The sequence below is a fragment of the Diprion similis genome, chromosome 12 (assembly GCF_021155765.1).
Source record: "Diprion similis isolate iyDipSimi1 chromosome 12, iyDipSimi1.1, whole genome shotgun sequence".
NCBI classification, from domain to species: Eukaryota; Metazoa; Arthropoda; class Insecta; order Hymenoptera; family Diprionidae; genus Diprion; species Diprion similis.
In genome coordinates this window covers 14,580,291-14,607,535 of record NC_060116.1, presented here as the reverse complement: position 1 = coordinate 14,607,535, position 27,245 = coordinate 14,580,291, and the positions used below count along the sequence as shown (strand labels likewise).

The 27,245-nt window shown below is 39.0% G+C and overlaps 2 protein-coding genes across 3 annotated transcripts; one reads left to right on the top strand and one right to left on the bottom strand.

The window, feature by feature from the left end:
* Positions 1 to 1,241: 1,241 nt before the first annotated feature.
* Positions 1,242 to 14,848, bottom strand: LOC124412994 (homeobox protein Nkx-2.2a-like). Of its 2 annotated transcripts, none has more exons than XM_046893263.1 (4): positions 14,758 to 14,848; positions 4,763 to 4,869; positions 4,482 to 4,685; positions 1,242 to 1,765 (listed from the first exon to the last, which is right to left on the bottom strand). In XM_046893263.1, the coding sequence occupies exons 1-4, from the start codon at positions 14,838 to 14,840 to the stop codon at positions 1,266 to 1,268; spliced, it is 894 nt and encodes a 297-aa protein (XP_046749219.1). In that variant the 5' UTR covers positions 14,841 to 14,848; the 3' UTR covers positions 1,242 to 1,265. The 2 variants fall into 2 exon arrangements, with proteins under 2 accessions (XP_046749219.1, XP_046749218.1); XM_046893262.1 differs by lacking the exon at positions 14,758 to 14,848 and adding an exon at positions 7,217 to 7,403.
* A 2,795-nt stretch (positions 14,849 to 17,643) lies between these two features.
* On the top strand, positions 17,644 to 20,745 carry LOC124413096 (Golgi resident protein GCP60). The gene is made up of 4 exons (XM_046893456.1): positions 17,644 to 18,049; positions 18,663 to 19,738; positions 20,284 to 20,343; positions 20,483 to 20,745. The coding sequence occupies exons 1-4, from the start codon at positions 17,872 to 17,874 to the stop codon at positions 20,582 to 20,584; spliced, it is 1,416 nt and encodes a 471-aa protein (XP_046749412.1). The 5' UTR covers positions 17,644 to 17,871; the 3' UTR covers positions 20,585 to 20,745.
* The last annotated feature ends 6,500 nt before the right edge of the window (positions 20,746 to 27,245 follow it).

The following is a 27,245-nucleotide window of genomic DNA, read 5'->3' as shown; positions in this document are numbered from 1 at the left end:
CCACACCATTATCATTACGCGCAATATTATATTATTCTCTAGTGATTTTTTTCTTTTCCTCTCTCTCGCTTTTTATCTCTTCTTCTACGAATTCTGGATTTTTTTTTTTTTTTTTCTTTTTTTTTAAATCTTTTTCTTTTCTTATATATTTATATATATATATACTCTATGCCTGCGAGTTAAGCAGTCTTGATAATAGTTTTAAACTAGCTTCGATACACGTTTCATTCACTGGGTTTAAAAACGGAGTGCCAAGACTCGTTGCGATCGTGATAAGTAACGAGAAAAGGGCAAAGAATAAAATAAAATGAACAATATTGTGAAATCATACCCGTGTACAGTTATCTAGTGGAAATATTTGATACAATGGAGAGGAGAATTTACTACGATATTTAATACCCCATGATTTTCTATGGGGTATAAGAAATGTATATATATATGACGCGACGTCGATGAGTACAGGGTTGAATTCTATAAACTAATTTGAACTCTGTCTAGAATGAATTTGTACAAAAACCTTATCGTCTATTTTATAATACATTATTTATGTAAGAAATATTCTTAATAATCACATTAATCAACTACTACTTAATATACGTTATGGCATACAGGATATACAGGATAATGTTATATCTGTTAAATATAATATATAGGTATTATATGTATATTGTATAATAATATACTATAATTATACCTTCTAAAATCACTTTTCGTCGTTATTCTTATAATATTAGATAGTTATAATACTAATAATAATAATCATCATCATCATCATCATCATCATCATCATCATCACTATATCAAGTATTAAGTTATACACGTATAACATCGTTATAGTATATTAGGTAAGAATGTGTATGATTTTTGACTACATCATCATCCTGACACGCGATTCAGCTAATTTACACGCTACAACGTCCATCATGTGACTCGACCTACGAATATTCAACCCTCTGATCAAAGACTGGATCAAAAATTTGGCCACCGAGTAGCACAGAATGAAAATCGAAAAAAAAAAAAAAAAAACAAAGATATAAAGAAAAAAGAAAAAAAAATTTACCACCAAAAATTCACCTCCAAATTTATTATACATATCAAAGTCGAATTTGTCATCAATTTTTTCCCCACGAATTTCAATACCGCGATTAAACCGAATTTTTCTTTCCAATTTCTGATCCGCGAAATTGGAAATCGCGCGATAATTGCGAATCGGCAGCTATTGCACTCTGGTGACATTGATAAAATTTTTAAAACTCGTAGCGTGCTTACCACCAGTACGGCTTCTGCATGTACGGAGCCATGGGGACCTGCCCGGAACCAGGATACGATGCAGACTCCATTAGCTTCGACTGACAGGGTTTTCCGTCGCGGACGAGGACGGGGACGGCGACCCTCCTCGGCGAGCAACCGCTTCCACTGGCCTCGACCCTCTCGGTGGCGGCGCGTTTTGTCTTGTACCTGTGGTTCTGGAACCAGATCTTGACCTGGGTCGGGGTCAACCTTATGATGGAGGCCAAGTGCTCACGTTCCGGGGCACTGAGGTATCGCTGCTGCCGGAACCGCCGTTCCAGCTCGTAGGTCTGGGCCTTGGAGAAGAGGACCCGCCGCTTTCGCTTCTTGTGCTCGTTCTCGTGGGGCTGAGACTCGCCCTGGTGCTCCTCCTCGAACTCCTGCTCGTCCTCCTTCGACTCGTGCCCGTTTTCAGGATGCGAGGGAAACGAGAGGTCGGATATTGTCGGACTGGTCGAGTCCGGCTGCTGGAGGACTGGAATCAGAGATGGAAGATATCCGGATCAGTATCCGATGCCCCATTTACGAATTCGCTAATTCGTTGAGATGAGGGAAAAATACGCAAACGTAAGCTCGCAGACGTGACTTTTGTCCGGCAAACGAGGCGAGACGCTTCTCTGTTTCCGGACGTATTGCAACAAAAGAGGGAAACGTCGCTTCCGGTCTCTTTTTAGGGGACATTCACGAAACCCTATTTCCATACTTTTACGCCGAAGTGTAGCTTGCTGTGTTCCACTAACTTGGCGGAAATACCGAGGAACGATCCGACTTTAAGACCTAAACGTATACCTATAATCACTTTGTTGTGACCATGCACTCGGCCAATTAGCCGCGTGATGCACAACAGCTGCATCGTCGATGGGAGAACGGCCTGCGTCGGCACCGAATCATCGATAACCGTTAGACCCTGATTAGAGAAGGCAGATGCGGCGGAGTGCGATCGATTTTTTAATTAGGCATTGTTGTATGGGTATATAAATATAATAAAAGGCGCTGTCTAACCCCGAGCTTTGTTACAAACGGTTTTGAGTCATCGTTTAGGAAAACTGACAAGGTCAAAATACCCGAGTCGTATCTCACCGATGTACTTCATTCTCTGCAGATGTGTTGCGGTGCAACAAAAACGCCGAGGGATGCAACCCCTTAGGGTGTAAATACTGCACGCATTGTCGTAGTGAATAATGTCCGGGTATTCTGACCGAAAAACATTGCCCCATATTCGATAAATCCTGCAAAACGATTTTTCAGAGTGAACTTAAGGGCTGGTTTTCACCCCTTAAACGACCGAATTGGCACGTAAAAAAAAAGACGTGTCCAATGTTTTTTAACGGACAACAACATATCGCAAAACGAATAAGATCGGTGAGGTGCATCTGAATTACGTTCCTTGTCAGTCGGCTTAACGACTTTCTCTTGCCGAATTAAACGGGGAAAAACGATTCCTGCGGCATGTATGACGACAGATCCTTTTTTCCGTCGACGACGACCTCCGGAATGGCCGCATCAAGGTGAACATCGTGTCGTCGCGGGTCGCCCCAACCCCTGCATGGCGATGCCGGGAGGGTGTGAACTAATATAAATCCTATTTGATACCTACATAATATCGTACAAGCCCCACGGGATTGCGGCAGCATTTAAGCGCGTTGTCAGCCTTGGACTCTCCCTACTCCTGGGTTTGGGGAATGGGGATATTGTCGACTGGCTGTCCGTATCGTTTTCATGGGAGATTAACCCTGCGGGACTTTGCGTTGTGATTTCATTATTCGCCTCGCACGAGGAGCGGGTGTCTGTTGGAGTTGGAGTACACGTTGTACCCACCCTCATTTCTTATTCGCGCCTGCAGCCCACTGACACGTCTTCGGTAAATACAGCCTATTATTCCCTCGTCGGTGTTCCATGGGGTTCAAGCTTGCATCTCGATCTGGATTGTTGTAGGCACTCGTCGAATGGAATGGTATTATTTTATCTTATCTCGCGTGGTTGTTGTGCCGATGATGGGCATCCGATTTTATAACGCGCGAATAATGCTTCTCGTGTATGATGTTGACCACGTTTTTAGCTTCCCGATCTCTTCTCTTTTCCAAGAAAAAAAAGAGAGAAGGGGAAGCTATTATACTCACTACGAAAATATGGAGTCTAGTTTTCACTAGATCTCGACGTTTTTTAAACGTTTAGAAAATAGAATTACTCCGACCATTTTCGAATGGACGCTGGGTACGTGTCTGATCAAGTTTTTTGTTCCACGATATCTTGAGAATAAATGAACGGATTTTAATGATTTTGGTCTCAGTCGACGCTGCTTGACAAAATTTAAAAAAATCAAAAGTCCATTTCTCGATGCTTTATGAGCTTGAAATGTATTCGGGTGGGAAGTTTTTAGGCTGGCTGGTTTATTAAGGTCAGAAAAATCTGCCATTTGTGTTCCTCTATAAATATGCTTCGCGAATCTATTCACTGTCGGAAAAATTCGATGCTACGATCCATAGACTGTACCATTTGATTTGGTTTGATCAAATTTAACACCACCATTTCTTGTATTGATATCAGATCATGGAAATTCTTCAAAATTGACCTACACGAGTCTGGTTAATCAGCCAAAACACCTGACCTCTACAAAAAAAAATTGACCCTAAACCTAATGCCTCAAACTACGATTCTCAAGCTCTCTCAACTTTCCATTCCGAAATCGAAGGATGGAAAACGCCGTATAATCGTTAGTAAAAACCGAAATTGATGTCGTTTCGACCAATTCGACGAGACTATAAATGGCCGGTAATAATTGGCGTGACTGTTCTCTTTAGACCGTGTTACGCAAAAGGATCGTGCCAAAGGGCGAGGCGAGGCGGAACAAGGTGTAAAAAATGGGGTGTCTGAACACGTAGGTAAAACCTCGGAAAATTTCAGGCTAGGTCCAACCTACAATGACAGAGTACGGGCTGGGCGTGACAATTCGAATTCATTGAAAGCTCGGAACATCTGCGCGTACGTTGGTACATCTGCCAATCCGCGGTACCCGTTCGACCAATCGGCAGTCTGATCCGGCGAAGCCCTTTAGAGGCCTATTAGATCCTGCTTAGACCGGGGGCTCGACTCGGCCAATTGTACCGTCCTTGGCAAACACAGGGTGCCGCAGGATTCAAGTCCTGCGCATTTCCGTCGTCTGTAACTTGGACGCAAGGCTGATTTCTCACCGTTAACTTCCTCCAGGGGTTGCGGCACCGTCGAAGGCAGTGACGGCCCGGTTGGCCATCCCAGAATTCCCGGCGGCGGAGGCGGCAGCGTCGCTCTGTTTAAGTTCCCGTGAACTCCGGGCTGCAGCATCGCCGTCGTGTGTTCAAGGAGCTGCTGGTAAGTCGAGGGCACCTCGTTTGCCGCTGGCAAAACCGTCGTGGTTCCTGAAAAAAACGAGGTCCGATGTTCATTTCGGGAAATGTTCCAGCAGGGGACTCGGATTTGGGGGATCTGGACTCACCTTGAAGCTCAGAATCTTCTGGCGTCGGTTTTGAGTCGTTTAGCTCCAGGATGTCGCTGATGTGAAAACCGGACGTCCGTGCCGGCATCTTCATGCTTTCGAGTAGCCTGAAACAACCGATTAAACGTGTCGTTGACTCGATCGTTATTCAACGAGATCACAAATGGTACCTAAATTTAAAGAGAAGGTACGACGAAAAGGATCTTTCAAAAAAGGAACGTTACAGTAAGAATATCCACGGTATCCACGCTTTTCGAGCTTTCGGTAATCATAGCTAGCTCAAAAAATGGCACCGAACTTATTGACAGCTGTCAAAAACTGACGTGTTTCTTGAGATATTGACACCATTTCGAAAGTTAGAAAAGGGATAAATTCTACAAGATATCCTTGATGCCTATAAAATCGGACCTTAATTTTCTCCACCGTCTTGGCTTAATGATTCTCGTTTTCCTCGTCGCTTCATTCGGAGAAGTGGAACGAGAGGTTCCTGCGGTTTTGGGTCAGGGGAAGGGTATTTGAAATCCAATTTCCAAGACCAAAGGCGTCGAGTCTGAACGTGTCAAAAAGCCACGAGCCTCAAGGAGCCATCTCTAATGCGATTGAACTGGTCTTTTTGACGATCCTCGTCCTGCCGACGGTCGTCGGAGGCTCCGAGGAACCGCGACCAAAGGATCTTGCCTCTACCTGTCCGCCGCCTCCGGCTTCAGGACGCCCTAAATGAACCTGCACCCTAAGCTCCGTAAGCCATTCCGCCCATTATCTTGACACGTTTCGCGTCATTCTCGGACATCCGATTCTTGTGTTTAGGCACCTACACGAATAACGATGGAACCTGTATTCTCTTTTCAAATCCTTAATAGCTCCAGTGGCCACCAGTTTACCTCACTACTTAACGGAGGCAAAAGTTGAAAAGTTGAAAGAAGATGGCGAAAAAATTTGCACCATTTTTCATATTGCTCATCACTTATCGATTCGTTTTCTCTTGATTTTTTTTCATGTTTACCTAACCATTGAAAGTCATTATGTATTCTCTTCGTGTATCTATATGCTGTACAATACATCGAATGAAATTTTTTTTTTTTGTATCAATGTGGAATCTGCGAACGAAAGCAATCTTCATTCGAATAACTATCATCTCGTTTCTCGTTATCATTCAGTTATAATTGAGCACTTAATTTGTTTGTTATAAAAGCGATGTGGGAACAAGAAAATAAAAAACAATAACAACTTGTTGCTCACAGTAACGAAAACTATAACCAGTATGTGCGCATATAAATATATATTTTTGTCCGTGTGTATAATATTCTTCTGCGTTTAAACGGGCGTAAAGTAGGACAAAGCCTTGCTCATTTTGACCCGGTGTTAAATCGCGCCTCCTGCAGGGAATTAACGGGAAACTCTGGCGTTGAAATCACCGAACTGGTTAAAGACCGTCGGATATCTCATCATCCCTCTCACAGCAGCCGGGCTTAATTTTGTTATAATAGTCGAAGAGTAAATTAACAGAAAAGTTATATACGATGAATAGCGTTTGCAACTTTGAAAGAAGAGGCTAATGACACAACGAATTATTACCTGATTGCCAATTTTTTCTGATTTCAGATTATCATCGATTTTTAACTGCGAATGAAGACTCTCTGGACAACTCAGCGGACCACGGAATCATCAGTTCGGTGAGTGATTGAAGCTGCTGCTTTTAGTTAGAATAATTATGAAATGGAGGCGATGCTCACCCCTCAATTTTCTTCCCAATCAAAATAACGCGATTCTTATACCCGATCCCCGTGGGGCCAAAATGGTTCATTTCCCTAAGTGGCGCGTATCGCGTCGACGCCAGGAAATGGTCCAATCTGTTCGCCGCCTCGCGTGTCCGCTTTGATTTAGACCCTCGTCGGTATCTGTGTTTTATATTATATCCTCGTTAAGCCTTCGAGGCGTTAAAACGATGCAATATTATCAGGTCCGATTGCCTCGTCAATGTCTCTCTCTCTCTCTCTCTCTCTCTCTTTCTCGTCGAGATGTTTGTAGACGATGACAAACTCGATCGTTTCGCAATTATTGCGATAGTAGAAAGAAGATAAGAATTTTTTCTGACTATAGCGCAACTATTTTCACATAGATTTACGCGGTTTTTATATCCGCTTGAAATCTTTCGGTAAAAACTTTTGTCCGGAGAAAGAGAAATCATATTAAATCAATATTCATTCGACGTTGATGTTTTGAAAATAATCACTGAGTAGATAATCACAATCACTGAAATACTCTGAAGCTCGCGAAGCTTGCGGGGAATGGAAAGTAATTTTAATCAAAGATGAAATGAAAATAGAAGGATCTAAATGCAAGGATAAATTTGAATTCTTAGAATGATATCGTGGCAGACAAAAACATTTTACAATCTTCATTTTTTTCATTTCATCTTCTTATTACATACGTACTGTTAGAATTTCAATTTACCTAGTATTCAGAGCGAGTTGACTGTACCAAACATGGTTCAACAAACTCGCCGGATATGGAAGCAGGGACCACGGTAGGATCTTGTTTTTATCCGCCATATTGAAGGTCTCGTTGCGCGTTGCGGTGAAAATTTTATCGTCAGTAAAACATATTATTACTGTCTTTATCTGCGATTAAGCAGACCGAAATTTTTCACACGTTGATTTATTTATCTATATATATTTGTTCACTCGAACTTCCGTTACAACGTTTTCACAAATCTTAATCTTTCTTCGATCGACCTTCCTCACGTTTTCGTCGAACGAATCAACACCGCACACAATATTTAAAAAAATATAACAACAGACGATAATACCGTGTAAAAAAAACTAAACACATCTAGTTTCACTCAACAATTTGCACGTCAACCGGAAAATAAAGTATCAATAATTCCGACTAGATACTCCAATGATTAACCTCGTTTTTATCAACTTTCGAAAACTCGGGGGTGGTGAAAAAAAAAACTCAAAAGTCCACTCGTATCGGCTCAAGTGCAGCAGCTGTTAACCGCGGTATTTTCGGCACACCAACCTCGAGTTAAGGACTCTTCTTGTACTTTTTGAGTGTCCCCGACGAGCACTTGACCAATAGTGTTCCCTACCTCCGGCGAGGCTTCGCTCCCGCTCGAAACTCAAGCACCCTCGAATAAGGGCGGCGTCGTCGAACCGAGGGCGGGACTTGGACCGTTTCTCGCCCCGCAGCGCGACTCCCGAGGGAAATTTACCCCTCTCGTTTGCCGTTTTATCCCTTCTCTTGGCGCCCGGAGACGCGACGACTTCTGCTTTCCGATCATGTTGATGTGTTCGGGGTGATACGAGGCTTCGCGAAATATATTTATATACACCCTTAAGCGAAGGTGGAAATGCAAGTGAAAAAGAGAAGATGAATTTGATACAAAGGGAATAAAAAAATGAAGTTCCAAGTACCCGAGACGAGACTTTCTTCCACGTCTTGAAACAAATCTTTTCACCGCGCTCGGAAATTTCCGGAGTGGAAATTTTAGGGGAAGTTACGCCGAGGCGGGACCGAACGCGACCCCCGAACCAGCCAATGGGATCGAAGGGCGGCCGCCCAATCGACGCCGCGTTATTCAACCCCCTTGGCTCGAGTTATCCAATGAAAGGCGAACATCGATTAGAACTTTTCACATTGAGGGCATACTTTAGTTTGAGTACTAATGTGAATGGGTATTAGCGGTCATTTCATTTCGTTTTTTACCTCCCCTTCCACCTTTTTATCCAGGGTAGGTTCTTCCCTTGCTCTCTTTCCGCTTTGTGTAGCTCGGGGATTGTATACCTCTACGTGTGTATAATATACTGCAGGGTATCATCGCTGAATGGTTGCAACAACGTCGATATTTCTAACGCGAAACCGTGTTACGCGTGGCTTATTTTTGACCTGCGTATGAAATGAAATATTACAACCAGGTCACGTGAAGAGATTCGATCTATTTCAAACCCTGCAGCTAACGATGAGCTCGATGCGTGAAAGTTGAAGGGGTTGCACGGTTTGTAATGTTGGTACATATAATCATGAACGATAGAAGCGAGGAAAGAGGACAACGATAAACGTTTTTGGATTCTAGGATCGGTATCGATTTTCTCTGAAAGCAAAGGAGTGCATGGATTTAATGCGATTTCTTTTTAGAAAGCATCCCCACCGCTTGTGCAACGGAATATCCGGCATCTCTGGGGAGAATAGACGATGAATCGACTATGACAAGTGGTTATTCACCGAAGGCGCAAAGGCGAGAAAAGAAGAATAAAAAGAGGAAAAAAGAAGGAGGAAAATTTAGAAGCTTCACGTTTCGGACTACCGGTCATGCAGCTACCGGAGTCGAATCGAGACAGGTAGCCGAGATGATATATACCCAAGGAAGGCCCGGTAAAAGGGCGAATATCCGGTCCATTCGGTCCATTTGGTCCATCCGTCTCCTCCCTTTATATCGCGCTTTACACTCGGGATGTCGGGGCTTTTGAAAAAGTCAAAAAGTGCGGAAGGGGGCGGTGGCGGTAGCCACGACGCTTCTCTGGGAATATCTACAACCGGCTATTTATCACCATGGTTCACACATCGTGCCGCTTTCACGCAATTGATCCTCGTTCGATTCGTCAAATTTTAATGCTTCCGCATACCGCAGGTGTAAAATTTAAAAAAGGGAATATTAGAAGGGGTGAAAACAAAAATAAAAATCACTGACTTAACGAGAATCATCGAAGACAACGAACGACTCTTCCTCTCTCTCTCTTCCTCTCTCTTTCTACCCGCGAGGCAATCGAGCCTGGAACATTTGTCGAGTTCTCACGACTGTTTGGCGATATCTGTGCCAACTTGTTTCAAGCACGCAACCCAATTTGTCTACGTCTCATATCGGCTCGCCGCCACGACACGTCCAGGACCTAAGGTAGACCTTAGAAGCCTCTGCCTTACAGGCTGTAAGTATAGTCGAAGGGTTCATTCCGGCAAAGTGTGCACGTCTGAAATACGAGCTGGTCACGCGACGGAATTAACCTGCTTTTTAAAAATTTCAAGTTATTTCGAGACAATATATATGTTGGTAAGGTGTTATTGTGTGGATCAGAGAGGAAGATGAAGGTTCGATTCTTCGATTCTTCGATTCTTCGATTCTTCGATTCTTCGATTCTTCGATTCTTCGACCGGATGGTTGGGGTAGGATTTTGACCAGAGGGTGACGGTTTAGCCAGGGCTTAAACCTCGATCGCCGCAGAATCTAATCCAATGTTTATTTTAAACACCAATTAAGGCTTGCGGACCCGCTGCCGGGTCTTCGACTATTCGAGTTAATCGTTGACCGGCAAAGTCGAGGATTACCGGACTTCAGCCGGTTCCAAACACCGAATTCTTTACTCTTTATGCCTGCTCAGGAACAAGCTAATCTCACCACAGGGTTTCTTAACGGAGATTTCCAATCTCCGACGAACTCTCGACGACTAGTTTAACGGAATCGTTCCATTAATTTTAATACGGATCTCGGAAAGTCTGAAAATTCAAATCCGACCACTTTTTGAACGCTAAATTGCTACGAAAAGAGAACGAATTTCGTTCACTTTTGGTACTTGATAAAATTCAATCACTATTATCGAGACGAAACTGAAACGAGATTCAGAAATCCTCAATTCTGATTGTAAGAATTTGGTTATTGTCGTTAGGATTTTTATAACGCCCGATTTTTCGAAGGCACTCGGAAAACGATGTTTAACTCAACTTTCGCGTCGGATGCGATTTCAGTTAGAGTTTTCCGTGAAGTGGAGGAGTAGAAGGGATACCGTGAAGGACATGAGACTTACCGTCAGGTGGCAGGGAAGTACGTGCCGAGATGAATGGGTCGCTACCCATTTAAGGCGTATTTTGAAAAACTGCTAGAAGCGAATTAACATGACAATATCGATACCTGTTCGCCGGGCAATTCGGTACACCGAGTTGTCGACCCGATGGATCCTCGAGCGATGAAAGCGGGCCGCATTTTACTGCCCCTACGTGCCCGGGCAAAATTTTTCAACATTTTGGAATTCCCATGAAGGATCAGAGCCGTGCAGACACGGTTCCCGCCAACACGCGAATCTGTCGTAAAGCAATCGACCGACAAGTGCACTCCTCGAGCCTTAGAACTCCTTCTATACACGTAGAACCGCCTCTCCTATATCCTTTATTCCTTCCATTCTATTCTTTCGAATGCTCGAGTGTCTCTGCAATTCTTATATCTAACCTTCTGCATATTCGTTACGCTTCTACTATAATCTGAAGAGCCATGCGGTGTCTTTGCTTATTCGGTTGGTTACCTGAATCCGTAGGTACATACCTGAACCTACACTTTTTTCTACCAAGGAGCCATTCGCTTGCAAATCAAATCGATCGTTTGGATTTTTACTCATTTCTACTGTAATCTCTGGTTTAGAATCGTTTACGAGTTTTCCAGACCATTTTCAGTGATTTTTGGGTCGGTTGTGGTCACGACAAATCACTGCTAATCATAGAAAAATCACTCGGTCTAGACTAGAGATCAATCAAATCACATGTGAGCATATGAATATATGGAATTTCTGAATTGACACCGTTTCGCGTTTACCGCGGGACTTTAAGGTCAAACAATTTCCAAAATTTTCAGACGCTTGAAGAACAGATTCTTCAGCACTCTCACGTGATTTCAAGCATGATTCGCAATAATCACCAATAATTTTACTCATCTCCATTGATTCCTCATTATTTCAAACAATATTCGACTGCTAATTCGATTTACAACTTCATTTCCAGCTGTTAAATTTATCACTTCCTGCAATCAACGTTCCCTCGGTTAATTTGTACTTTTGCGGCATTTTTCATAGTCGCGGTGATTGAAGTTGACGAATGAGAAAAAAAGTGTTTGAATCTAAACCAGAATTTTCTTACACATTCCTTGCCTCAGGTATCCGCACCGATTTAATTAGAAAGTGTGAACTTCCGGTGTTCCGTGGGCGGATGTGGACGCTTCTCTACCTGAGGGTTAGAGTCGACGACGTACGTCCGGAAGATAAACAGCATTGAATGGAGTAAACTGGCTGGAATAACTTCTTAAACGTCTCTTAAACTGCTCTATTATGTGAAGGTTTATTCAGAAAAAGGAGCTTCGGGGCCGCCGGTTTTCGCCTCGACGCGCGTCCGCTTTTCCAGTATTTTACTTCGGGCCAAGAATGAAGTCGAGTTTTCGGAGAAACCCTCGGATACGCCTGGATTCGTCTGGATACTCTGCCGTCGCTGAAACCTCGGAGAATCCTGCTGCGCGTAGTACTACGAGGGTCACACCACGGCCATTCGAAAATCCCTTAGGGTCAAGCTGCGCCTTTGTAGGGATATCCATGAATGAACGTAAACCTGCGCGTAGCCCTGTTCTCCCCCTCCTCCTCCTCTTATTCTCACCCTTCTGCCTTTTTTTTCCTCTTTTCGCCTTAGCCTCAAGTAGGCGCTACGCAAAGATGGCTAAAAATCTGACTGATCTGACGATTTTTTCATTAGAGGTGTGAATTGTTGGTGGAAAAAGATTAGACTAAGGAATCAAGAATGTGGCGAGGGATTGAAAATTCCAAAAATTGCACTGGTGAACAAAAAAAAAGTTTGATTTTGTCTTTTTTACGTCGATATAAAAAAAAAAGAAGTCTCTTAAGTTTTTCGTTGATAAATTTAAGCAAACTTTATATTAGTCATTGTGTGAAGATTTTTGTCACTATTCGATGTATAGAATCAAAATTTATTTATTTAAATATAAAATGAAGAAAATTTTTTTTTCCTGTTCACCGGTCTTTGCTATTTTTATCTGTAATTATTATTTTTGAACAAGCGTGATTTAAATGTGAAAAAGAAGTTTTTTTGAATTGTTATTTACAACAAACGTTTGAGAAAATAGGTAATTTTTTTTTTTTTAAATCCGAAATTTCGTTCTAGTTTCTACAAAAGTAAACTTTATCTGATAAACCTATTTTTTCGTTTATTAGTTACGTGGAGGAAATAAAAATTTGACATTTAGAATCTAGACTCAAAATTCGCGTTGACCAGAATTACAATTGATCTGAGAATCCAAAATCCAAAAATTTCTCCATCCGTCGGTTATTTGGTACACTTTACTGCGCCTATGCCGCACGTATCTCGTTCATGCCCACAGAACGCCTATATTTCAAAAGATATCCCCTTATCCGATTGTCAGTCGATTACTATACCTATAGCCACTATATATAACATCGAATGACTCGCGTAACTATTTACCTCAATCAAGGAAAGCACCGAAAACCGATAATATTTATTAATTTTACTCTTGAGAGAAATTAAGTTCGTTGGCTATAATCAAGATCTCGTTGAAAATAGAAAAATAAAAAGTGTACGAAAGTCTGCCGTTAAATGCTTAAATCAATGCTTTCGATGTTTAAAAATCGCTTCAGAATGGTTAAATATTTCGATTCTACGACCGTTCATTTTATTAACGAAACTATTTTCTGCAATACTTATAATAATTCAGATTAATCCCTTGCAAAATAACTCTAATTCACACACATATTTTAAGCAAATTTCTATACACCACAAAAAAAAAAAAAAAAAGATATTGAATCGGGATTCAAGCGACTACGTAATTCTGAAAGAAAAAGAAGCCATGATTACCCGAATCAGGAAAAGCCGGCTGCAACCCATCAAGTCGGAAAGAAACGGGCTGATGATTATTCATAAATTTATTGTGTAGACCCAACAGGTGCTCGTACTTGGGCAATATCACGATCACGATTCGCATCGACGACGGTGCTGTGTAACATCGCGTACCACGCCGCCGAAGAGGGGTTGCAGCGCCTCAACCCTCCAGAAAACACGACTGGTGCACTCGTAAGCTGCACCCCCCCCCCCCCCCCCCCCCCCAGATCCAGAGCTCTTAAACGTTCGTTTCCGCCGGGCATTGCAGGGGTGGATCTTCCCAATCAATTACACTGTTTTCAGTCACGACAATCTGATTGTGTTGTACCTATACACTTCGCTCGCTTCGCACACGAAACAATCACATTTACATTCGATATTTTCCAGACGTAATTTGTCGAGGGTTTGTGAAAATTCATTTCCGAATCATCGCAACGAGGCATTTTTTTTTTTCTTTTTTTTTTTTTTTTTCGTACAGTTGCATTATCTTTTTTTCAAATTTTTCTCGGAAAACTTTTCGTTTACGTATCACGAAAGATTTTCCTAAACTTTCGGACTTCTCAGGGTTTCTACGCTTTTTGGAATCTGAAATCCCCCGAATTTCCCAGATATTCCAGACTGAAAATATGATTTTTTCACTAACTTCTCGAGAAATGTGACAATTTTTTTACAAGTTAATAGTAACATCTCTAATGTTACTTAGTACCTATCTTACTGCCTGACTATCAATTTTCAAACAATAGCCTATAAGAAAAAAACGAAAGACGGTTTGGTATTAAGTAATATACCTACTTAGAGTGTACAGAGTGATGTGACAAAAAAAAATGTTGAAAGCAATCTTTTTTTACTGAATACCGATACTAATTTGCATAGGAAAGAATTTATTTCTTCAACAGACTCAAAATTCCAGTTTCATTTCTGAAATTCTATAACTTTTCCCTGCTGTAAAAAATATTCCTGAGTTTTCCAGGTTTTCCTTGTGCGTACGAACTCGGCTTCTTCTGAACCCGGAAGTTCACTTCATCAACCGAGGTCTACTTTTTACGGGAAACTTAACATTCGTCACGAGTGTCTGTCCAATCACGAGATGCGTTGTGATAGAGTTATCGGTTCACCTGAAAGGGCACGAACCCTCTCAGGAGCAGTTGCATTGCACTCGTCGGCATCGTCAGTATCGATCGCTTCGCCAAGGTGTACGAACCTGGAATTGCCGCATCGATATTCCATGAAATGACTGCATGGATATGGACTGTCATTACTATGGATTAATTAAGTTAATTTATACCCAGCGAATACACTCAAAATTCGAATGTGATGATCGTTCATCGGCTCACCTGTAATCATCATCGTTGCTTACATAGTCCGGCGGTATGAGATGCCAAGAGGCGTCGTAGCAGTCGTCGTAGGCTGCTGCCATTGTCACAATGGTTGTATTTTGCTCGAACAAATGTTCGCCGAAGTTCCTAATCTCACTATTGCCACCCTTTTATCTCGGTAATTGCGCTTTTTATTTCACTGCTGCAGTCGAAAACGACTGATCTTTGGAAGATAGTCCATTAGAACTGAGCGCAGATTTTTACCCCGTGGAAGTATGTTTCTAATTTTTAATTCCAAATTTTATCACGCTAAAATAATTGCACACTGTTGTTTAGATTTGATTATCTTCTCTCCAGTCTTCCCAATTAACCTGTCGTGATACGTATATTTGTTAACAAACAACTAGTCGATCACTGTGAATTTTTTATAATTCTTTAACTTAATCAACGTCTCTGCAGTCATGCGGTCTCCCGCAGTTTTAAATACTTCCGGATTTATTTACTTCTCTGGTTTTTTGGGAACTTCTTTTTTAACTTTTGCAACGCGGATTTTACGGATTATTTTGCTTTGGTGTTTGGAAATTCAAGAGTGGTCGTCGTACCTGTGCGCGATCACAGACTGGGTAGCGAACTCGATGCATTGATTACCTATATATTATATCGAAAATATGGCTACCAGATAGGAGCTCTGGTAACCTTATCTTTTTGATAACACCCCATATAGATTATGCTTTGACTACTGCACTATCTATATGTTATAACACAGGGACGCGTGCACTTGTGTACCGAAAAATCACGAGGGTCTTTGGCGCCTGTATACCCCTTTCATTTCGAATTTATGCACACGCTGAAACCCGACAATCCGGCACCAAATACTCGACACCTGCCTTTTCCTTTCCAAAATTTCTCGACCCCATTGCTACCGATTTCCGAGGAATCATGATTTAACTACATTCGAATAATCGGATTTTCACGTTTCATCTGCTGAGAAAATTTTTATTTATTCCAAGATGAATAATTTATAATCATGTAAACGTGTCTGCATGGAATGGAGAAAAATGAGCGACATTTAAAAATATACTCAGCTATTATCATTGCGTGAATCGATTCGTTTCGTACATTTTTGCACTACTATCTTATTTTAATAAACTTAAGTTTGCGGTGAATTTTTGTACAGCAATTTTCTGCGGATCGTATGACATAACGCGTAAATATTTTGTTCCAAAATCTCTTGATTTCTGGGGAATTGTGTTGTCGAGATATCGGTGGAAATTGGAAAGGTCTGTTGGCATGGGTGGAGGTACAACCAAAGAATCGATCGGTCATTGCTTGTAGCTCCGTATAATCAATTGGAGATCATTCAAAATGATGCATGAGAGAAGTATAATTTTTTAATGACAATAGACCCTTGAACTGAAGTATCTGGGCTTAGGCCACAAGTGTTCCCAAACAGACTCCCGCCCACCACTAAGCTTCGATAAACTAATATTAGAACCGATATCTGTACTTAATAATGCATCGCTTTTGATAAATTCATTTCCGCATGCCTACTATATCTCTTCACAATTATCATCTTCAGTCATAGTACGATTTTCAATCTCAGCTCAAGTACATCCAACTGTTATGTTGCACAAACGGATACTCGTGATTGTCCATTTTAGGAGAATTTTTTTTACCTAGAGTTTCTTTTTGCTCGTTATAGGTATGTAATATTAATAGTGTGAGGTTTTTGTCGTCTGAGATCACAGTGCAGGGTATAATGTTACTGAAGAAAAAATGTTATTAATTTTTCACGTATCTTTTTCGTTACAAAGTAACTAATTTCATTAAATCATTAGAGCTTCCGGTGGGTCGGACATATAGGTATATATGATACTTAAAATCATTTTCATCAAGCAAACGGGTGACATATGGCCGTAATCTTTGCTTATCGAAAGGTAGTGATAAGAATTTTTTTTTCGTTGTTGGATTTTTTTTTGTTTTCTTCTTTTTCTTTCAAGAATTAACTGGCCATATCTATATTACATAAAAGTTAATATTGTTTTCCTGTATGAAAAAAATGGGGAAAAAACAGGATTTCTATTCTTCTTTACAACGGTGCCTTGATTTTCAAAGTTTTATGTTCGCGGACTCTGTGCGATGTAAGATATGATTACGCCTCAAAATAACTGTGCGCCTGTGGGTATATTTATAATAACTATCGCGTTTTCTGTTGTTTTTATTTCTTGCGGCAGTCTTTGCGCGTAGAAAATTAGATTCTCAACAGAAAATCTATCTGATCGTGGACTTGAATTTTAATTCAATACATTCGACATGGAAATTTTACCTAATCACTGTGGACTATATCGAAACAAAAATTAGAATTCTTCTGATTTGCCCTTCACTCTACCGCAGCGATAATTGATGCTTATAAATAAACCAATTAATGAAAATACCTTGTATCGTATTCGAATTTCAAATGTTCAAATCATCGTTCGACTTCGCTGAGGATCGGTCAATCACCTCAGCAAATATTTTAAGTAGAAAAGTCAATTCCCCATCTCTTATCCTCAAATTAATCCACGAAATCCTAGTTTATACATCAATACCATGTGTAGATGAAAATGCTATTTACCAACAATGCATAAATGAAATTGGAAACAAAGAAACACGAGTTAGCAACGAGATCCACTAGTGCTGACCAAGTTTATAAATCTATTTAACTTCCGCTCTTTTATGCGCACATTAAAATAAGCGAGAAAATCCTGGTTCTTCGTTACATCTTATATCGCCCGAACTTCGGGTACTAATTTATCGGCAGCTGGTAAGATTAACGCTCTACCTTACCGACAGCGCAACAAAGGCTCTATCAGTTCCACCAACCCTCGGCCAGCAGCCGACGCCGGTGTGTGTTCTTCGCGCAATATTTATCGCGCATATCGGAGTCGTCAGAAAAACACTTTTTCCGAAGCGGGTTAGTGATGAGAAGCGTGTGACGGGTGCGCCAAGTATTATTTGTTGCCCACCTGCCCCCGGCGGTGAGAAGAAGACTCGACTAGCGGAAAAAATCGGGAATTTACGGAGTCGGATTCGGGCCGCATCGACGTGTCAAGCAACAGCAACAGCGGCGGCAGGCCGCAGGGTTAATTGCAAATGGCGTCGCCAGCCGATGACGTTTCCGATGCAGGACGAGATTTTGACAAGCTGAAGTTATCGCCGGTAAGAACAGCCGACAATACGGATTCCCGGAACGATGCGAAGGTTTTCGAGCCTCATCTTTCGGGTTTTGAGACCCGCGAACTCTACAAGATTGCCTTAAGCTTCTACAAAGGTAAGCCATCTCCGCATCTCTTATGCATGTTTTCTTTTTTCCACTACGTATCTCCGTCTGACAGCTCGATCAGGCTCATGGTCAGCTCGCTGGATCGAAGTTTCAAATATTCAACGGAATTCTTAATACCTGACCTCGTTTTTATCCCGGCAATCAATTCCCGGTCATTTATTTATGGCTTTTGTTCACTTGCTGTATGTTTTTTTTCACACACTTCTCGACCCTGCTGTCCTTGGTGGTATGTTTTTTTCTTATAGAACAATGTACAAAGCTCGCTCGTTCACCTTCTCGATTGCTATCCAATATCAATTTGCATAGCTCTAATTGTGTGCTTATGCTTTGTCGTTTCGACTCTGATGCCACAGTGACGTCGCTCTTTCAGTGGATAACAAAACGCATTTTGCTGTAGTAATGTGAGATTTGAGTTTTGGGTCCATTGATTATTCAACTTTATTGTTGTTCCCACTCCTCGCTCATATGACACCAATCCCAAAACAAAACACGCAAGTATCTTATATTTCCAATGCATGAATTTTCACTCCATTCCAAGTACTAAGCACCCCTGTTTGCATCGTTGAATCTAACTTACGAACACGATTCTTCACGTTTTCAGAAAAGGAAGGTAAAGCCGTGCATTTGTCTTACGAGGACAAGCTGAAGTTGGTCGCATTTACGCAGCAAGTAATGCATGGAAAATGTACAGTAGAAAATGCACCCCCCTTGGGAGTGCTGGACATGATAGGTCGGGACCGACGATTGGCTTGGCAAAACCTTGGCGACATATCGAAAGAAGAAGCTATGGAGGGTTTCATAGTATTGCTGGACAAGCTATGCCCGTTGTTCAAGACCGTAGTCGAGGCGCAGAAAAGGGATCTGGAGGAGAAGGCTAGACTGAAAAAAGAAGAGGAGTTGAAGAGGCTGGAAAAGGAGGAGGAGCTCAGGGAGCTCGAGAAGCAGCGGCAGATCGAAGAGGAGGAAAGGATAAAACAGGAGAGCCAGAGACGGCAGATACAGGAAGCGCTGAACCAGCAAACCTATCATCAATTCAAGGCCTACGCCGAGCAGCAGTACCCCGGAAACCCGGAGCAGCAAGGTGTACTGATAAGGCAATTGCAGGAGCAGCACTATCACCAGTACATGCAACAGCTCCATCAGAATCAGCTGGTGATAGAGGATCAAGGCTCGGACACTGAGAAAAAAGAGAAGCTAGCGGAGATCCTGAGCAGTGAGAGTGAGAAGAATGCTGCCGATTCGAACGAAACTACGCCACTGAATGAGAATGATTCGGATGAAGCAGAGCCGGATTGGCCACCTGTGTCGGCGGCTGAAATGTGGACTAGAACCGGAGTGGAAGAGTTCAAAGAGATCATTCGCAAGGAAGCCGGCGATGCTGTGATCAAAGTTGGACATGGGGAAACCGTCACCGTTAGAGTTCCTACCCATGAGGATGGCTCCTGTCTATTTTGGGAGTTCGCAACGGACGGGTACGACATAGGGTTTGGGGTTTACTTTGAATGGTCTAAACCGGAGACCAATCAAGTCTCCGTCCACATCAGCGAATCTGAGGATGAAGACGAGGAGGAAGAGGAGTACGAACCCAGGGAGGATCTGGAGAATGGAGCAATGAACGGAATCCCAAAGTCTGAATACAGTAAACCAATCACACCGCCGATCAGTGTCATTGTACCTGTGAGTTTGCAAATTGGTTTGACTATTTTTTTTTGCCACTTAAGACTTTGCCAATACTTAGCAACGAACCGTGCAAGTTTTTGCACTACCTTTCACGGAAAGTAGAAAGAAATAAAAGTTGATATATTCCAAGTGGATTTTTAATTCACAAGCTGTACTTCAATATAATCGACAGAATGCTAGACAATTTGCTTGTCAGTTAGAACAGCTGGTCAGTAGTTGTTCTACAAGGTCGATTTTATTTTTAGAGCACAGATGTTAATATCGACATTTGAATTAGTAACGATCAATTAGCTAAATTAATTCCCTGCCTTACTAGTCATTATATGACTACAATCATCAATTTTAAATAACAGTGTAATGCAATCTTTGGTTGAAGTGGCAAATGCATGTTAGTCCCGTCTGGACAGCTATTTTTAAAGGAGGAATAAAAATAGCCTCTTTCAGCAGTTACATGCGTCTACTTTCACTAGAATTTGGCAAAGAAATGCTAAACTGAAAATTTCATAGGTATTAAATTGATTCCTTTCACTTTTACTCCTTAGGTCTATAGGCGAGATTCACAGGAAGAGGTTTATGCCGGTAGTCACCAATATCCGGGACAAGTGAGCATAGTTCAATGATTATATTGTACAAATTGAAATTTTTTTTTTTCCGCAAGTGACACGCATAATTATTTTCTTTAAATTTTTTAAAATCCCACGAAATATCGTGTTGACTTGTTTTTCTTTTTTTTTTTTACAGGGTGTCTACCTCCTGAAATTTGACAATTCCTACTCGCTTTGGCGGAGCAAAACTCTATATTACAGAGTATATTACACGCGGCCGGGCTTTACAAATAATTAGTATTGTTAAATATGTAAGATAATGAACTACTTAAGTACGTCGCACAGCTATTTAACATACTAGCCTGAAACGACTGTCTGTACGCTAGTCTAAACAAAACAAAACAAAACGACAAAAATATATATAAATATACATCTATATTTCACGTACTGTGTCACCTCACGTACTGTCTAGCCTCTAAAAAATAAAGAAGAAAAAAAAATCAGACAAGATATCCAAGAAATTCAGAAAATAAGATGCATATGCATATATATTTATTACATTCACTAAGAAATGGAATAAAGTTTTATTTTCTTTGATTGCTTTTTTGTTATTATTATTCCGAAGACGGTATAGCGGTTATTATTTATAGCACAACTTTAATTAGATGATATTCAATTATTAATATTGATACCTAGTAATTATTATTATGACGTTCACGTAGAGAATTACCCCATCTATAGTTTTTACGTGATAATATATATATATATAGTATGTGTGTATAATATTATATTGGTTAAAATTTTTTCGCTTCTTTCCCTCGTTTTTGGAGTAAAAATTGTGTTTTGACACATTCTTTATATATATTTTATTATAACATATAGCGTATAGAATATGCATCTTATTTTATGATGTGTATAATTGCTGCCGCGGCATCGCCGAACGTCCGCGAAAAAAAAAATATGTGCGTATGTATATTCGCAACGAAAAATTCATACCTATAAATGCGTGTGCGCATTGTTTAAATACTAGGTCGGAATTTTCATAATTTTGGCTTAGGATTGATTTCGTTATTATCGTATTGACCATTAATTACACGTGTAAAATATTTGTTGTTGAAATAATAATAGTTGTAACAATACTTGTGTTTTCAGCATATTTAATATTATTGTACGTTGACATTTATATATATACACATGATTTCGTCAAATTCGTGTTTTATTTCGTACAAGTTTCTCTATCGTTCATTTCTTGAATGCGTATCCCACATGACCTGATTGAATACCTACCGTCAGACAGCGTTAATGATAAATACAGAAAAACAGAAACGACGTGACTTGTATTACTCAACATTTATTATTCACAGATGGAGTATTTCACGCCAACTCAACTAAGGTTGAACCTTTACCATATTTGATTCAGTTAAAAAAAAACTATGCGATTGTCCCAACTTCAAACAGGACTGGCAATTTTTGCATTTTGTTTTGTTTTTTTTGGTAAATTTTGAATTTTGTAAGTTCTTTATGAATTGTCGGTAGAGATTTCGCATACCCATCTACCATAACAGTACAATTTTTCAAGTAAACAGTAAATAATAAAACCTTGTATGTAAAACTTTTGAAAATTTACGTCTCTACGCGCGCTCACGAAATAATTTCAGCAGGTGTCTCTCGCTGCAACGAGCTAAGCCAATCCGACACTTTGTGATATGGCTGGTCAGCTTTTGTAATCTGTAATAATAATAATACCAAATAATCTATGATACATGTCTGTTTTAAAATTAATAATAACCTCAGTCAATAACTGATGAGTTTAAATTGAGTCTACTTGGATATTACAAAAATTTTTAAATATGCAAGTTTTCGCGCACGTGGGTGACACGAAACGAAAGAAGATCGAAAAATGAAAGTAAAAACTGAGCATCGAGTGCGTTCCGAAATTGGCTGGTAACGCTAAAAACTCCCTAGGGCAGAGGCAGAGTTACCAACGAATTTGGCAGCGAAAATGAGGAAAAAGATTGTTGACAGTACTAGTTGCTAACATTGTAACCACCCATGATAACAAAAATCAAAATATTTGTTCAACTATAATTCAAAAACACTAAAACTTGTACTCAAGTACGCTAAAATTACGCCCCTGGTACGATAGCCGCCTTTTTCAGGGTTGGCAACACTGCCCGCGCGGTAAATCAGCATCAACCACCAGACAAGTCAAAACCAGATACTTGTAAAAGACGAGGTAAAAGATCGAAATATCAAGGAAGAAAAGGAAAGGTCAGAAGCAACTTTCCGCTACACAGTTGAGAATCTTTCAAAGTTTAAAAGCATGCAGCTATCGCCAAACTAACTACATAGTAAAGTAAAAAACACCGGATATGTCGGTCTCAAAAATCAAGGGGCATCGGTTGTTACGTGAATTCACTCTCGCAAACTCTTACCATTCCAATAAAACGTATGTGTGTGTATGTGTATATTGAGCTATCGTTGCATATTGTCGTAAAATTCTGAACCACTCTCTAAAAATATGCACTATGATGATAATTAAATAATATTAGTGGCAATAATAATATAGCATTTTAATAAAACATTTAGCATTTAATTTCATTTTGTAGGCGAATTGCCTCTTTCTTCCAGGTATCGTAAGATGTTGACACCAGTTTTATTATCATCTTCTTCTTACCTTTAAACCGGATGCCCAACATCGTTGTTATAATATACTGCAATTGTTACACTGCAAGCATTGCGTTTTATGCGTATTATGCTTACGTACCTCTGCATTGTATATCATCATCAGCATCATTATTATTATTATTATTATTATTACCTCAACTATATAATCCAAAACAACCCTGACCGGAATATAATATAAGTACATATAGTTATGAAGATAAAATAATCACCTCGCCAGTATCACTATATGATCTCCACCTCTGTTAATATATTGTCTCATATATCTAATATTTGTTATCTAATATAGTCATATTTTTATAATGTTTTGATTAATCCATATTTTAATATATCATAATAAATTTCATTTATTATTAATTATACATAGCACTGTTTCAATTATTATTTCATGATTTTCGTTTCCGTTTAAATTGACAACGAGTTTTTAAGATAGATTTCTTTCTCTCTGTTTTTGGTTTCTTCCACATCGCTTGAATAAGAATCTAGCCACATTAAATATATACATATAAACTGTTAAAAAAATTTGTCTACTCAACTTCTCGGATTCTCAAACTTCATTAGAAGAGCAAATTATGGGCCTAAAATTTTTCAATGAATTCTCCCAGGAACTCCTGGAATAGTCCTGAAAAAAATCATACGTATGCATATATATTTATTATATCCATGAAGTAATTGAATAAAATCTCTTTTTTCGTTTTGCTTCATTCTTATCTGCTTTTATTCCGCAGACAAGTAAAACAATTATTATTCATGGTACAATAATAATAAGATAAAATTCAGTTATTTCTAATCATGTCTAATGATTAATATTCCGACGTTGACATATAAAATTATCTCAGATGCAGTTCTTACACAATGATCTTCACGCCCGTGTGTGCGTATTTGCAATATATACCGCGTGTCCATGAGGAAATTGCGCACCTCATGCGCATGCGTCAAGTCGTTCAAATTTTATTGGCCGAGAGCTGACGGTGGGCTCCTAGGGACATTTTCTGGCAGTCGCAATTGCTATTGCGCCGGCTGCTCAAGCAGGCGGTCACTGTCGGCCAATAGAATTCGAACGACTTGACGCATGCGCATAAGGTGGGCACTTTCCTCATGGACACACGGTATAATACTATACTTCAAAAAGTGTTCATATTTTTTTTCGTATTTTTCTTCATTTCTGGAGAGATAATTATGTCAGTACATACTTTATACACAGTAGATCATAACACATGGCGTATACGTCTTATTTTATAATGTGTATAATTTCTGTCACATCATCACCGAACGTCGGCGAAAGAAAAGGTCGGATTTTTGTAATTTTGACATTGATTTCGTTATTATCGTATTTACCATTTATTACACGTGTAAAATATCTATTGTTGAAATAATAATAATAATATAGTTGCAACAATACTTGTGTTTTCAGCAAAAGTATTATTGCAGGTTGCTTTGGCGTTTATATACGCACACATGGTTTCGTCAAATTCGTTAATTTCATTTCACTCGACTTTCTCCATCGTTTATTTGTAAAATGCGTTTCCCATATCACTTGATTGAATATACCTATAGTATGTAATTATGAAGCATTATTTTTATAGGAAATTTTTTAAACAGCGTTATGTGTTATTCAAGAATGAAAATTGTAATGATAGTTACACAAGAGACAGAAAGGACGCGAATTGTATTACTCAACATTTATTATTCACAGTTATACGCTATCGGCGTACAGCAATGACGTAATATTCATATTTATATATATATATTTATTCATCTATACATTTAATAACTTTTTTTTGTATCGTAATAGTTAGATTAGGTACATTTTGACTGAACGACACTTCGTAACTCTACGAAATTATCGATTCTTTTTTTAATTCTTGTAATCGTCACGTTTCTTATATATTTTTCACGCTGATTTTCTTTTTTTTTTTTCTTTTTTCTCTTTACTTCATTTCATATTCAAGAGCACTTTTTTTAGACGGCATAAGTTTTGGTTTTCAATATTTATATTCAATAACGTTTATTCATTCATGTATTTATTTAGTCATCTCTTTGTGCTATAGTTGAGTGAAGTACTAAGAAGAAACAAAACAAAATACGGCCATTTTGCTTAGCTTGAATAATTTTTTTTTTTTTTTTTTCTTCTTTTTTCCTCTTTGTTTTTGTTTTCGATTGTCTAACAAGTACGCGTATAAATATATGTATAATAATTAATAGCTTGAATAACAACTGATGCTACGCAATTCATCAACGTTAAGAAATACCTTTAGCGATGAGTGAAATAACGCGATAATTAGTTTATTTTCCGAACCTACTTGCTACAGTACATATCATTATAGGTACATGTTAATATGCGCTGCATGTTTCCGAGCCTCGATTAAATAATTATAATAACAATAATAACAATAACATATCCTCATTTGCAGGCTTAATAGAAGCTATAGGAATTACGCATATCCTATATAATATAATACACCGTACAATTAATTGCTCATTATATATATAAGTATGTATAGTCAAAAATACGCGGAGATTAAGCTTTGAGGTATAAATACAGTAAATATGTATATATATATATATATATATTTATATATTATTTTAGTATGATTTCCATAATCATCATCATAATTATTATTGTTATTATGATTATTAAATTTAACAACTTTCATTATATCGATATTACACTTAAGTAAATTAATATGCATGTAAATGTACGCATGTATGTATGTATATATTGAGCTATCGATGCATACCTCGACAAAATTCTGAACCACTTTCTGAAATATCCTAAGAATATTATAATAATAATAATAATAATAATAGCCATAATAATCAAGCAAAGGCGTTCAGATTTTATCGAAGTACTATTTTAATAATTACATTAGTTGACTCGTTTTTTCAGCTACCGTACTATAACACAAGTCTTATTACCATCTCCTTCTCTGCACCCTTAAACCGGATGCTGAACGTCGTTATCCCGTCACGGAGGGCTTCGACGTTGTAAAAGCCGCTTCCGAAATTGTTCTTAGATAATCGTGATTATTTAGCCGTTCGCGGGAAAATTTTCTTAGGGATTCCCTTCCGGTTGCGAGAACATGCTCTGACGGTAATTTACATTTCGAGCGTCGAGGCAATTTATCTTGTTTATATTTTTTATGTACTGTATATAACAGAGTGTTTATTAATTTTACCGCAACGTATACGTACAATATTATAAACCGAAAGCAGTTAAATTTTATTTCGTATTTCGTTTTTTTTTTTTTTTTTTTTTTCTCATAATTTCTTTAAACTTGGTCTCAAATATAATCGACTAATGTAAAGCATATATATATATATATATATATATATAAGTATAACGCGCCGACAGTATTTCAAGTAATAATGCAATAATTATAATAGTATAAGTACGTGTCGAAGTATAATTCTTATACGTTACGTCCTAAGGCCCCGTTATATTAATAAATGCATCACTATACAATGTATATATAGATTTATAGTTATAGTTATATATATACGACCGCTGACGTACATAATATAAGGTACACCGGTAAATTACGAGATTTATACTCTAACAATTATAATTTTACAATATGTATAATACGTAGCAATAATCAACAAAGAGAACACCTGAACGTTAAGTATAGGTATATATGATTATACAATAATTATACAATAATATAATAACGCTTGTACGTAATACGCAGAGATGCGGTGCCTCACTGATCGAGAAAATTCGCCTAGAGGACGCATATTATGATTTTTTTTTTTTTTATCATCTGCTCGTGCTGCCTAGATTATTTTTATTATTATTATTATTATTATATTACCATTGGAAGGAATTGCACCAGTTTATTTTACTATCGTATTGTAGTAATAATGGTAATAATAATAATAATTTGTGGTTGCGCACAATTAATTGTTACACGTCATACACACTGGAGTATCGCTGCACTGAACATCATCATCATCATCATCGTTATTATTATTATTATTATTATTATTATTATCATTACTACTATTATCAATATATTTATTATATGTATAATTGCGCGCAAAAATTCCCACACACGGTGTGTGCCCTGAATATTTTAATTAAGCTCAAGCTTCAAATCAACCCTGACTAATTGTAAGATAAAATACAGGTATATTTATATTATAGTTTTATATATATATAAAATTATATATTATAGTTTTATATATATATACAATAACTACTTTGCTAGTATCACGATTTTTCCTCTTTCTCTCTTTTTTCAATACATTTTTCCCACCCTCGTTCGGGACTC

Excerpts from the sequence above, each read along its gene's own strand:
- LOC124412994 (XM_046893262.1), bottom strand. The coding sequence starts at position 7,314 with ATGGCGGATAAAAACAAGATCCTACCGTGGTCCCTGCTTCCATATCCG. Across the intron at positions 4,686-4,762 it reads AGAAGATTCTGAGCTTCAAG|GAACCACGACGGTTTTGCCA; the intron begins GTGAGTCCAGAT and ends CGTTTTTTTCAG. Across the intron at positions 1,766-4,481 it reads ACCCCTGGAGGAAGTTAACG|TCCTCCAGCAGCCGGACTCG; the intron begins GTGAGAAATCAG and ends CTCTGATTCCAG.
- LOC124413096 (XM_046893456.1), top strand. The coding sequence starts at position 17,872 with ATGGCGTCGCCAGCCGATGACGTTTCCGATGCAGGACGAGATTTTGAC. Across the intron at positions 19,739-20,283 it reads CGATCAGTGTCATTGTACCT|GTCTATAGGCGAGATTCACA; the intron begins GTGAGTTTGCAA and ends TTTACTCCTTAG. Across the intron at positions 20,344-20,482 it reads GTCACCAATATCCGGGACAA|GGTGTCTACCTCCTGAAATT; the intron begins GTGAGCATAGTT and ends TTTTTTTTACAG.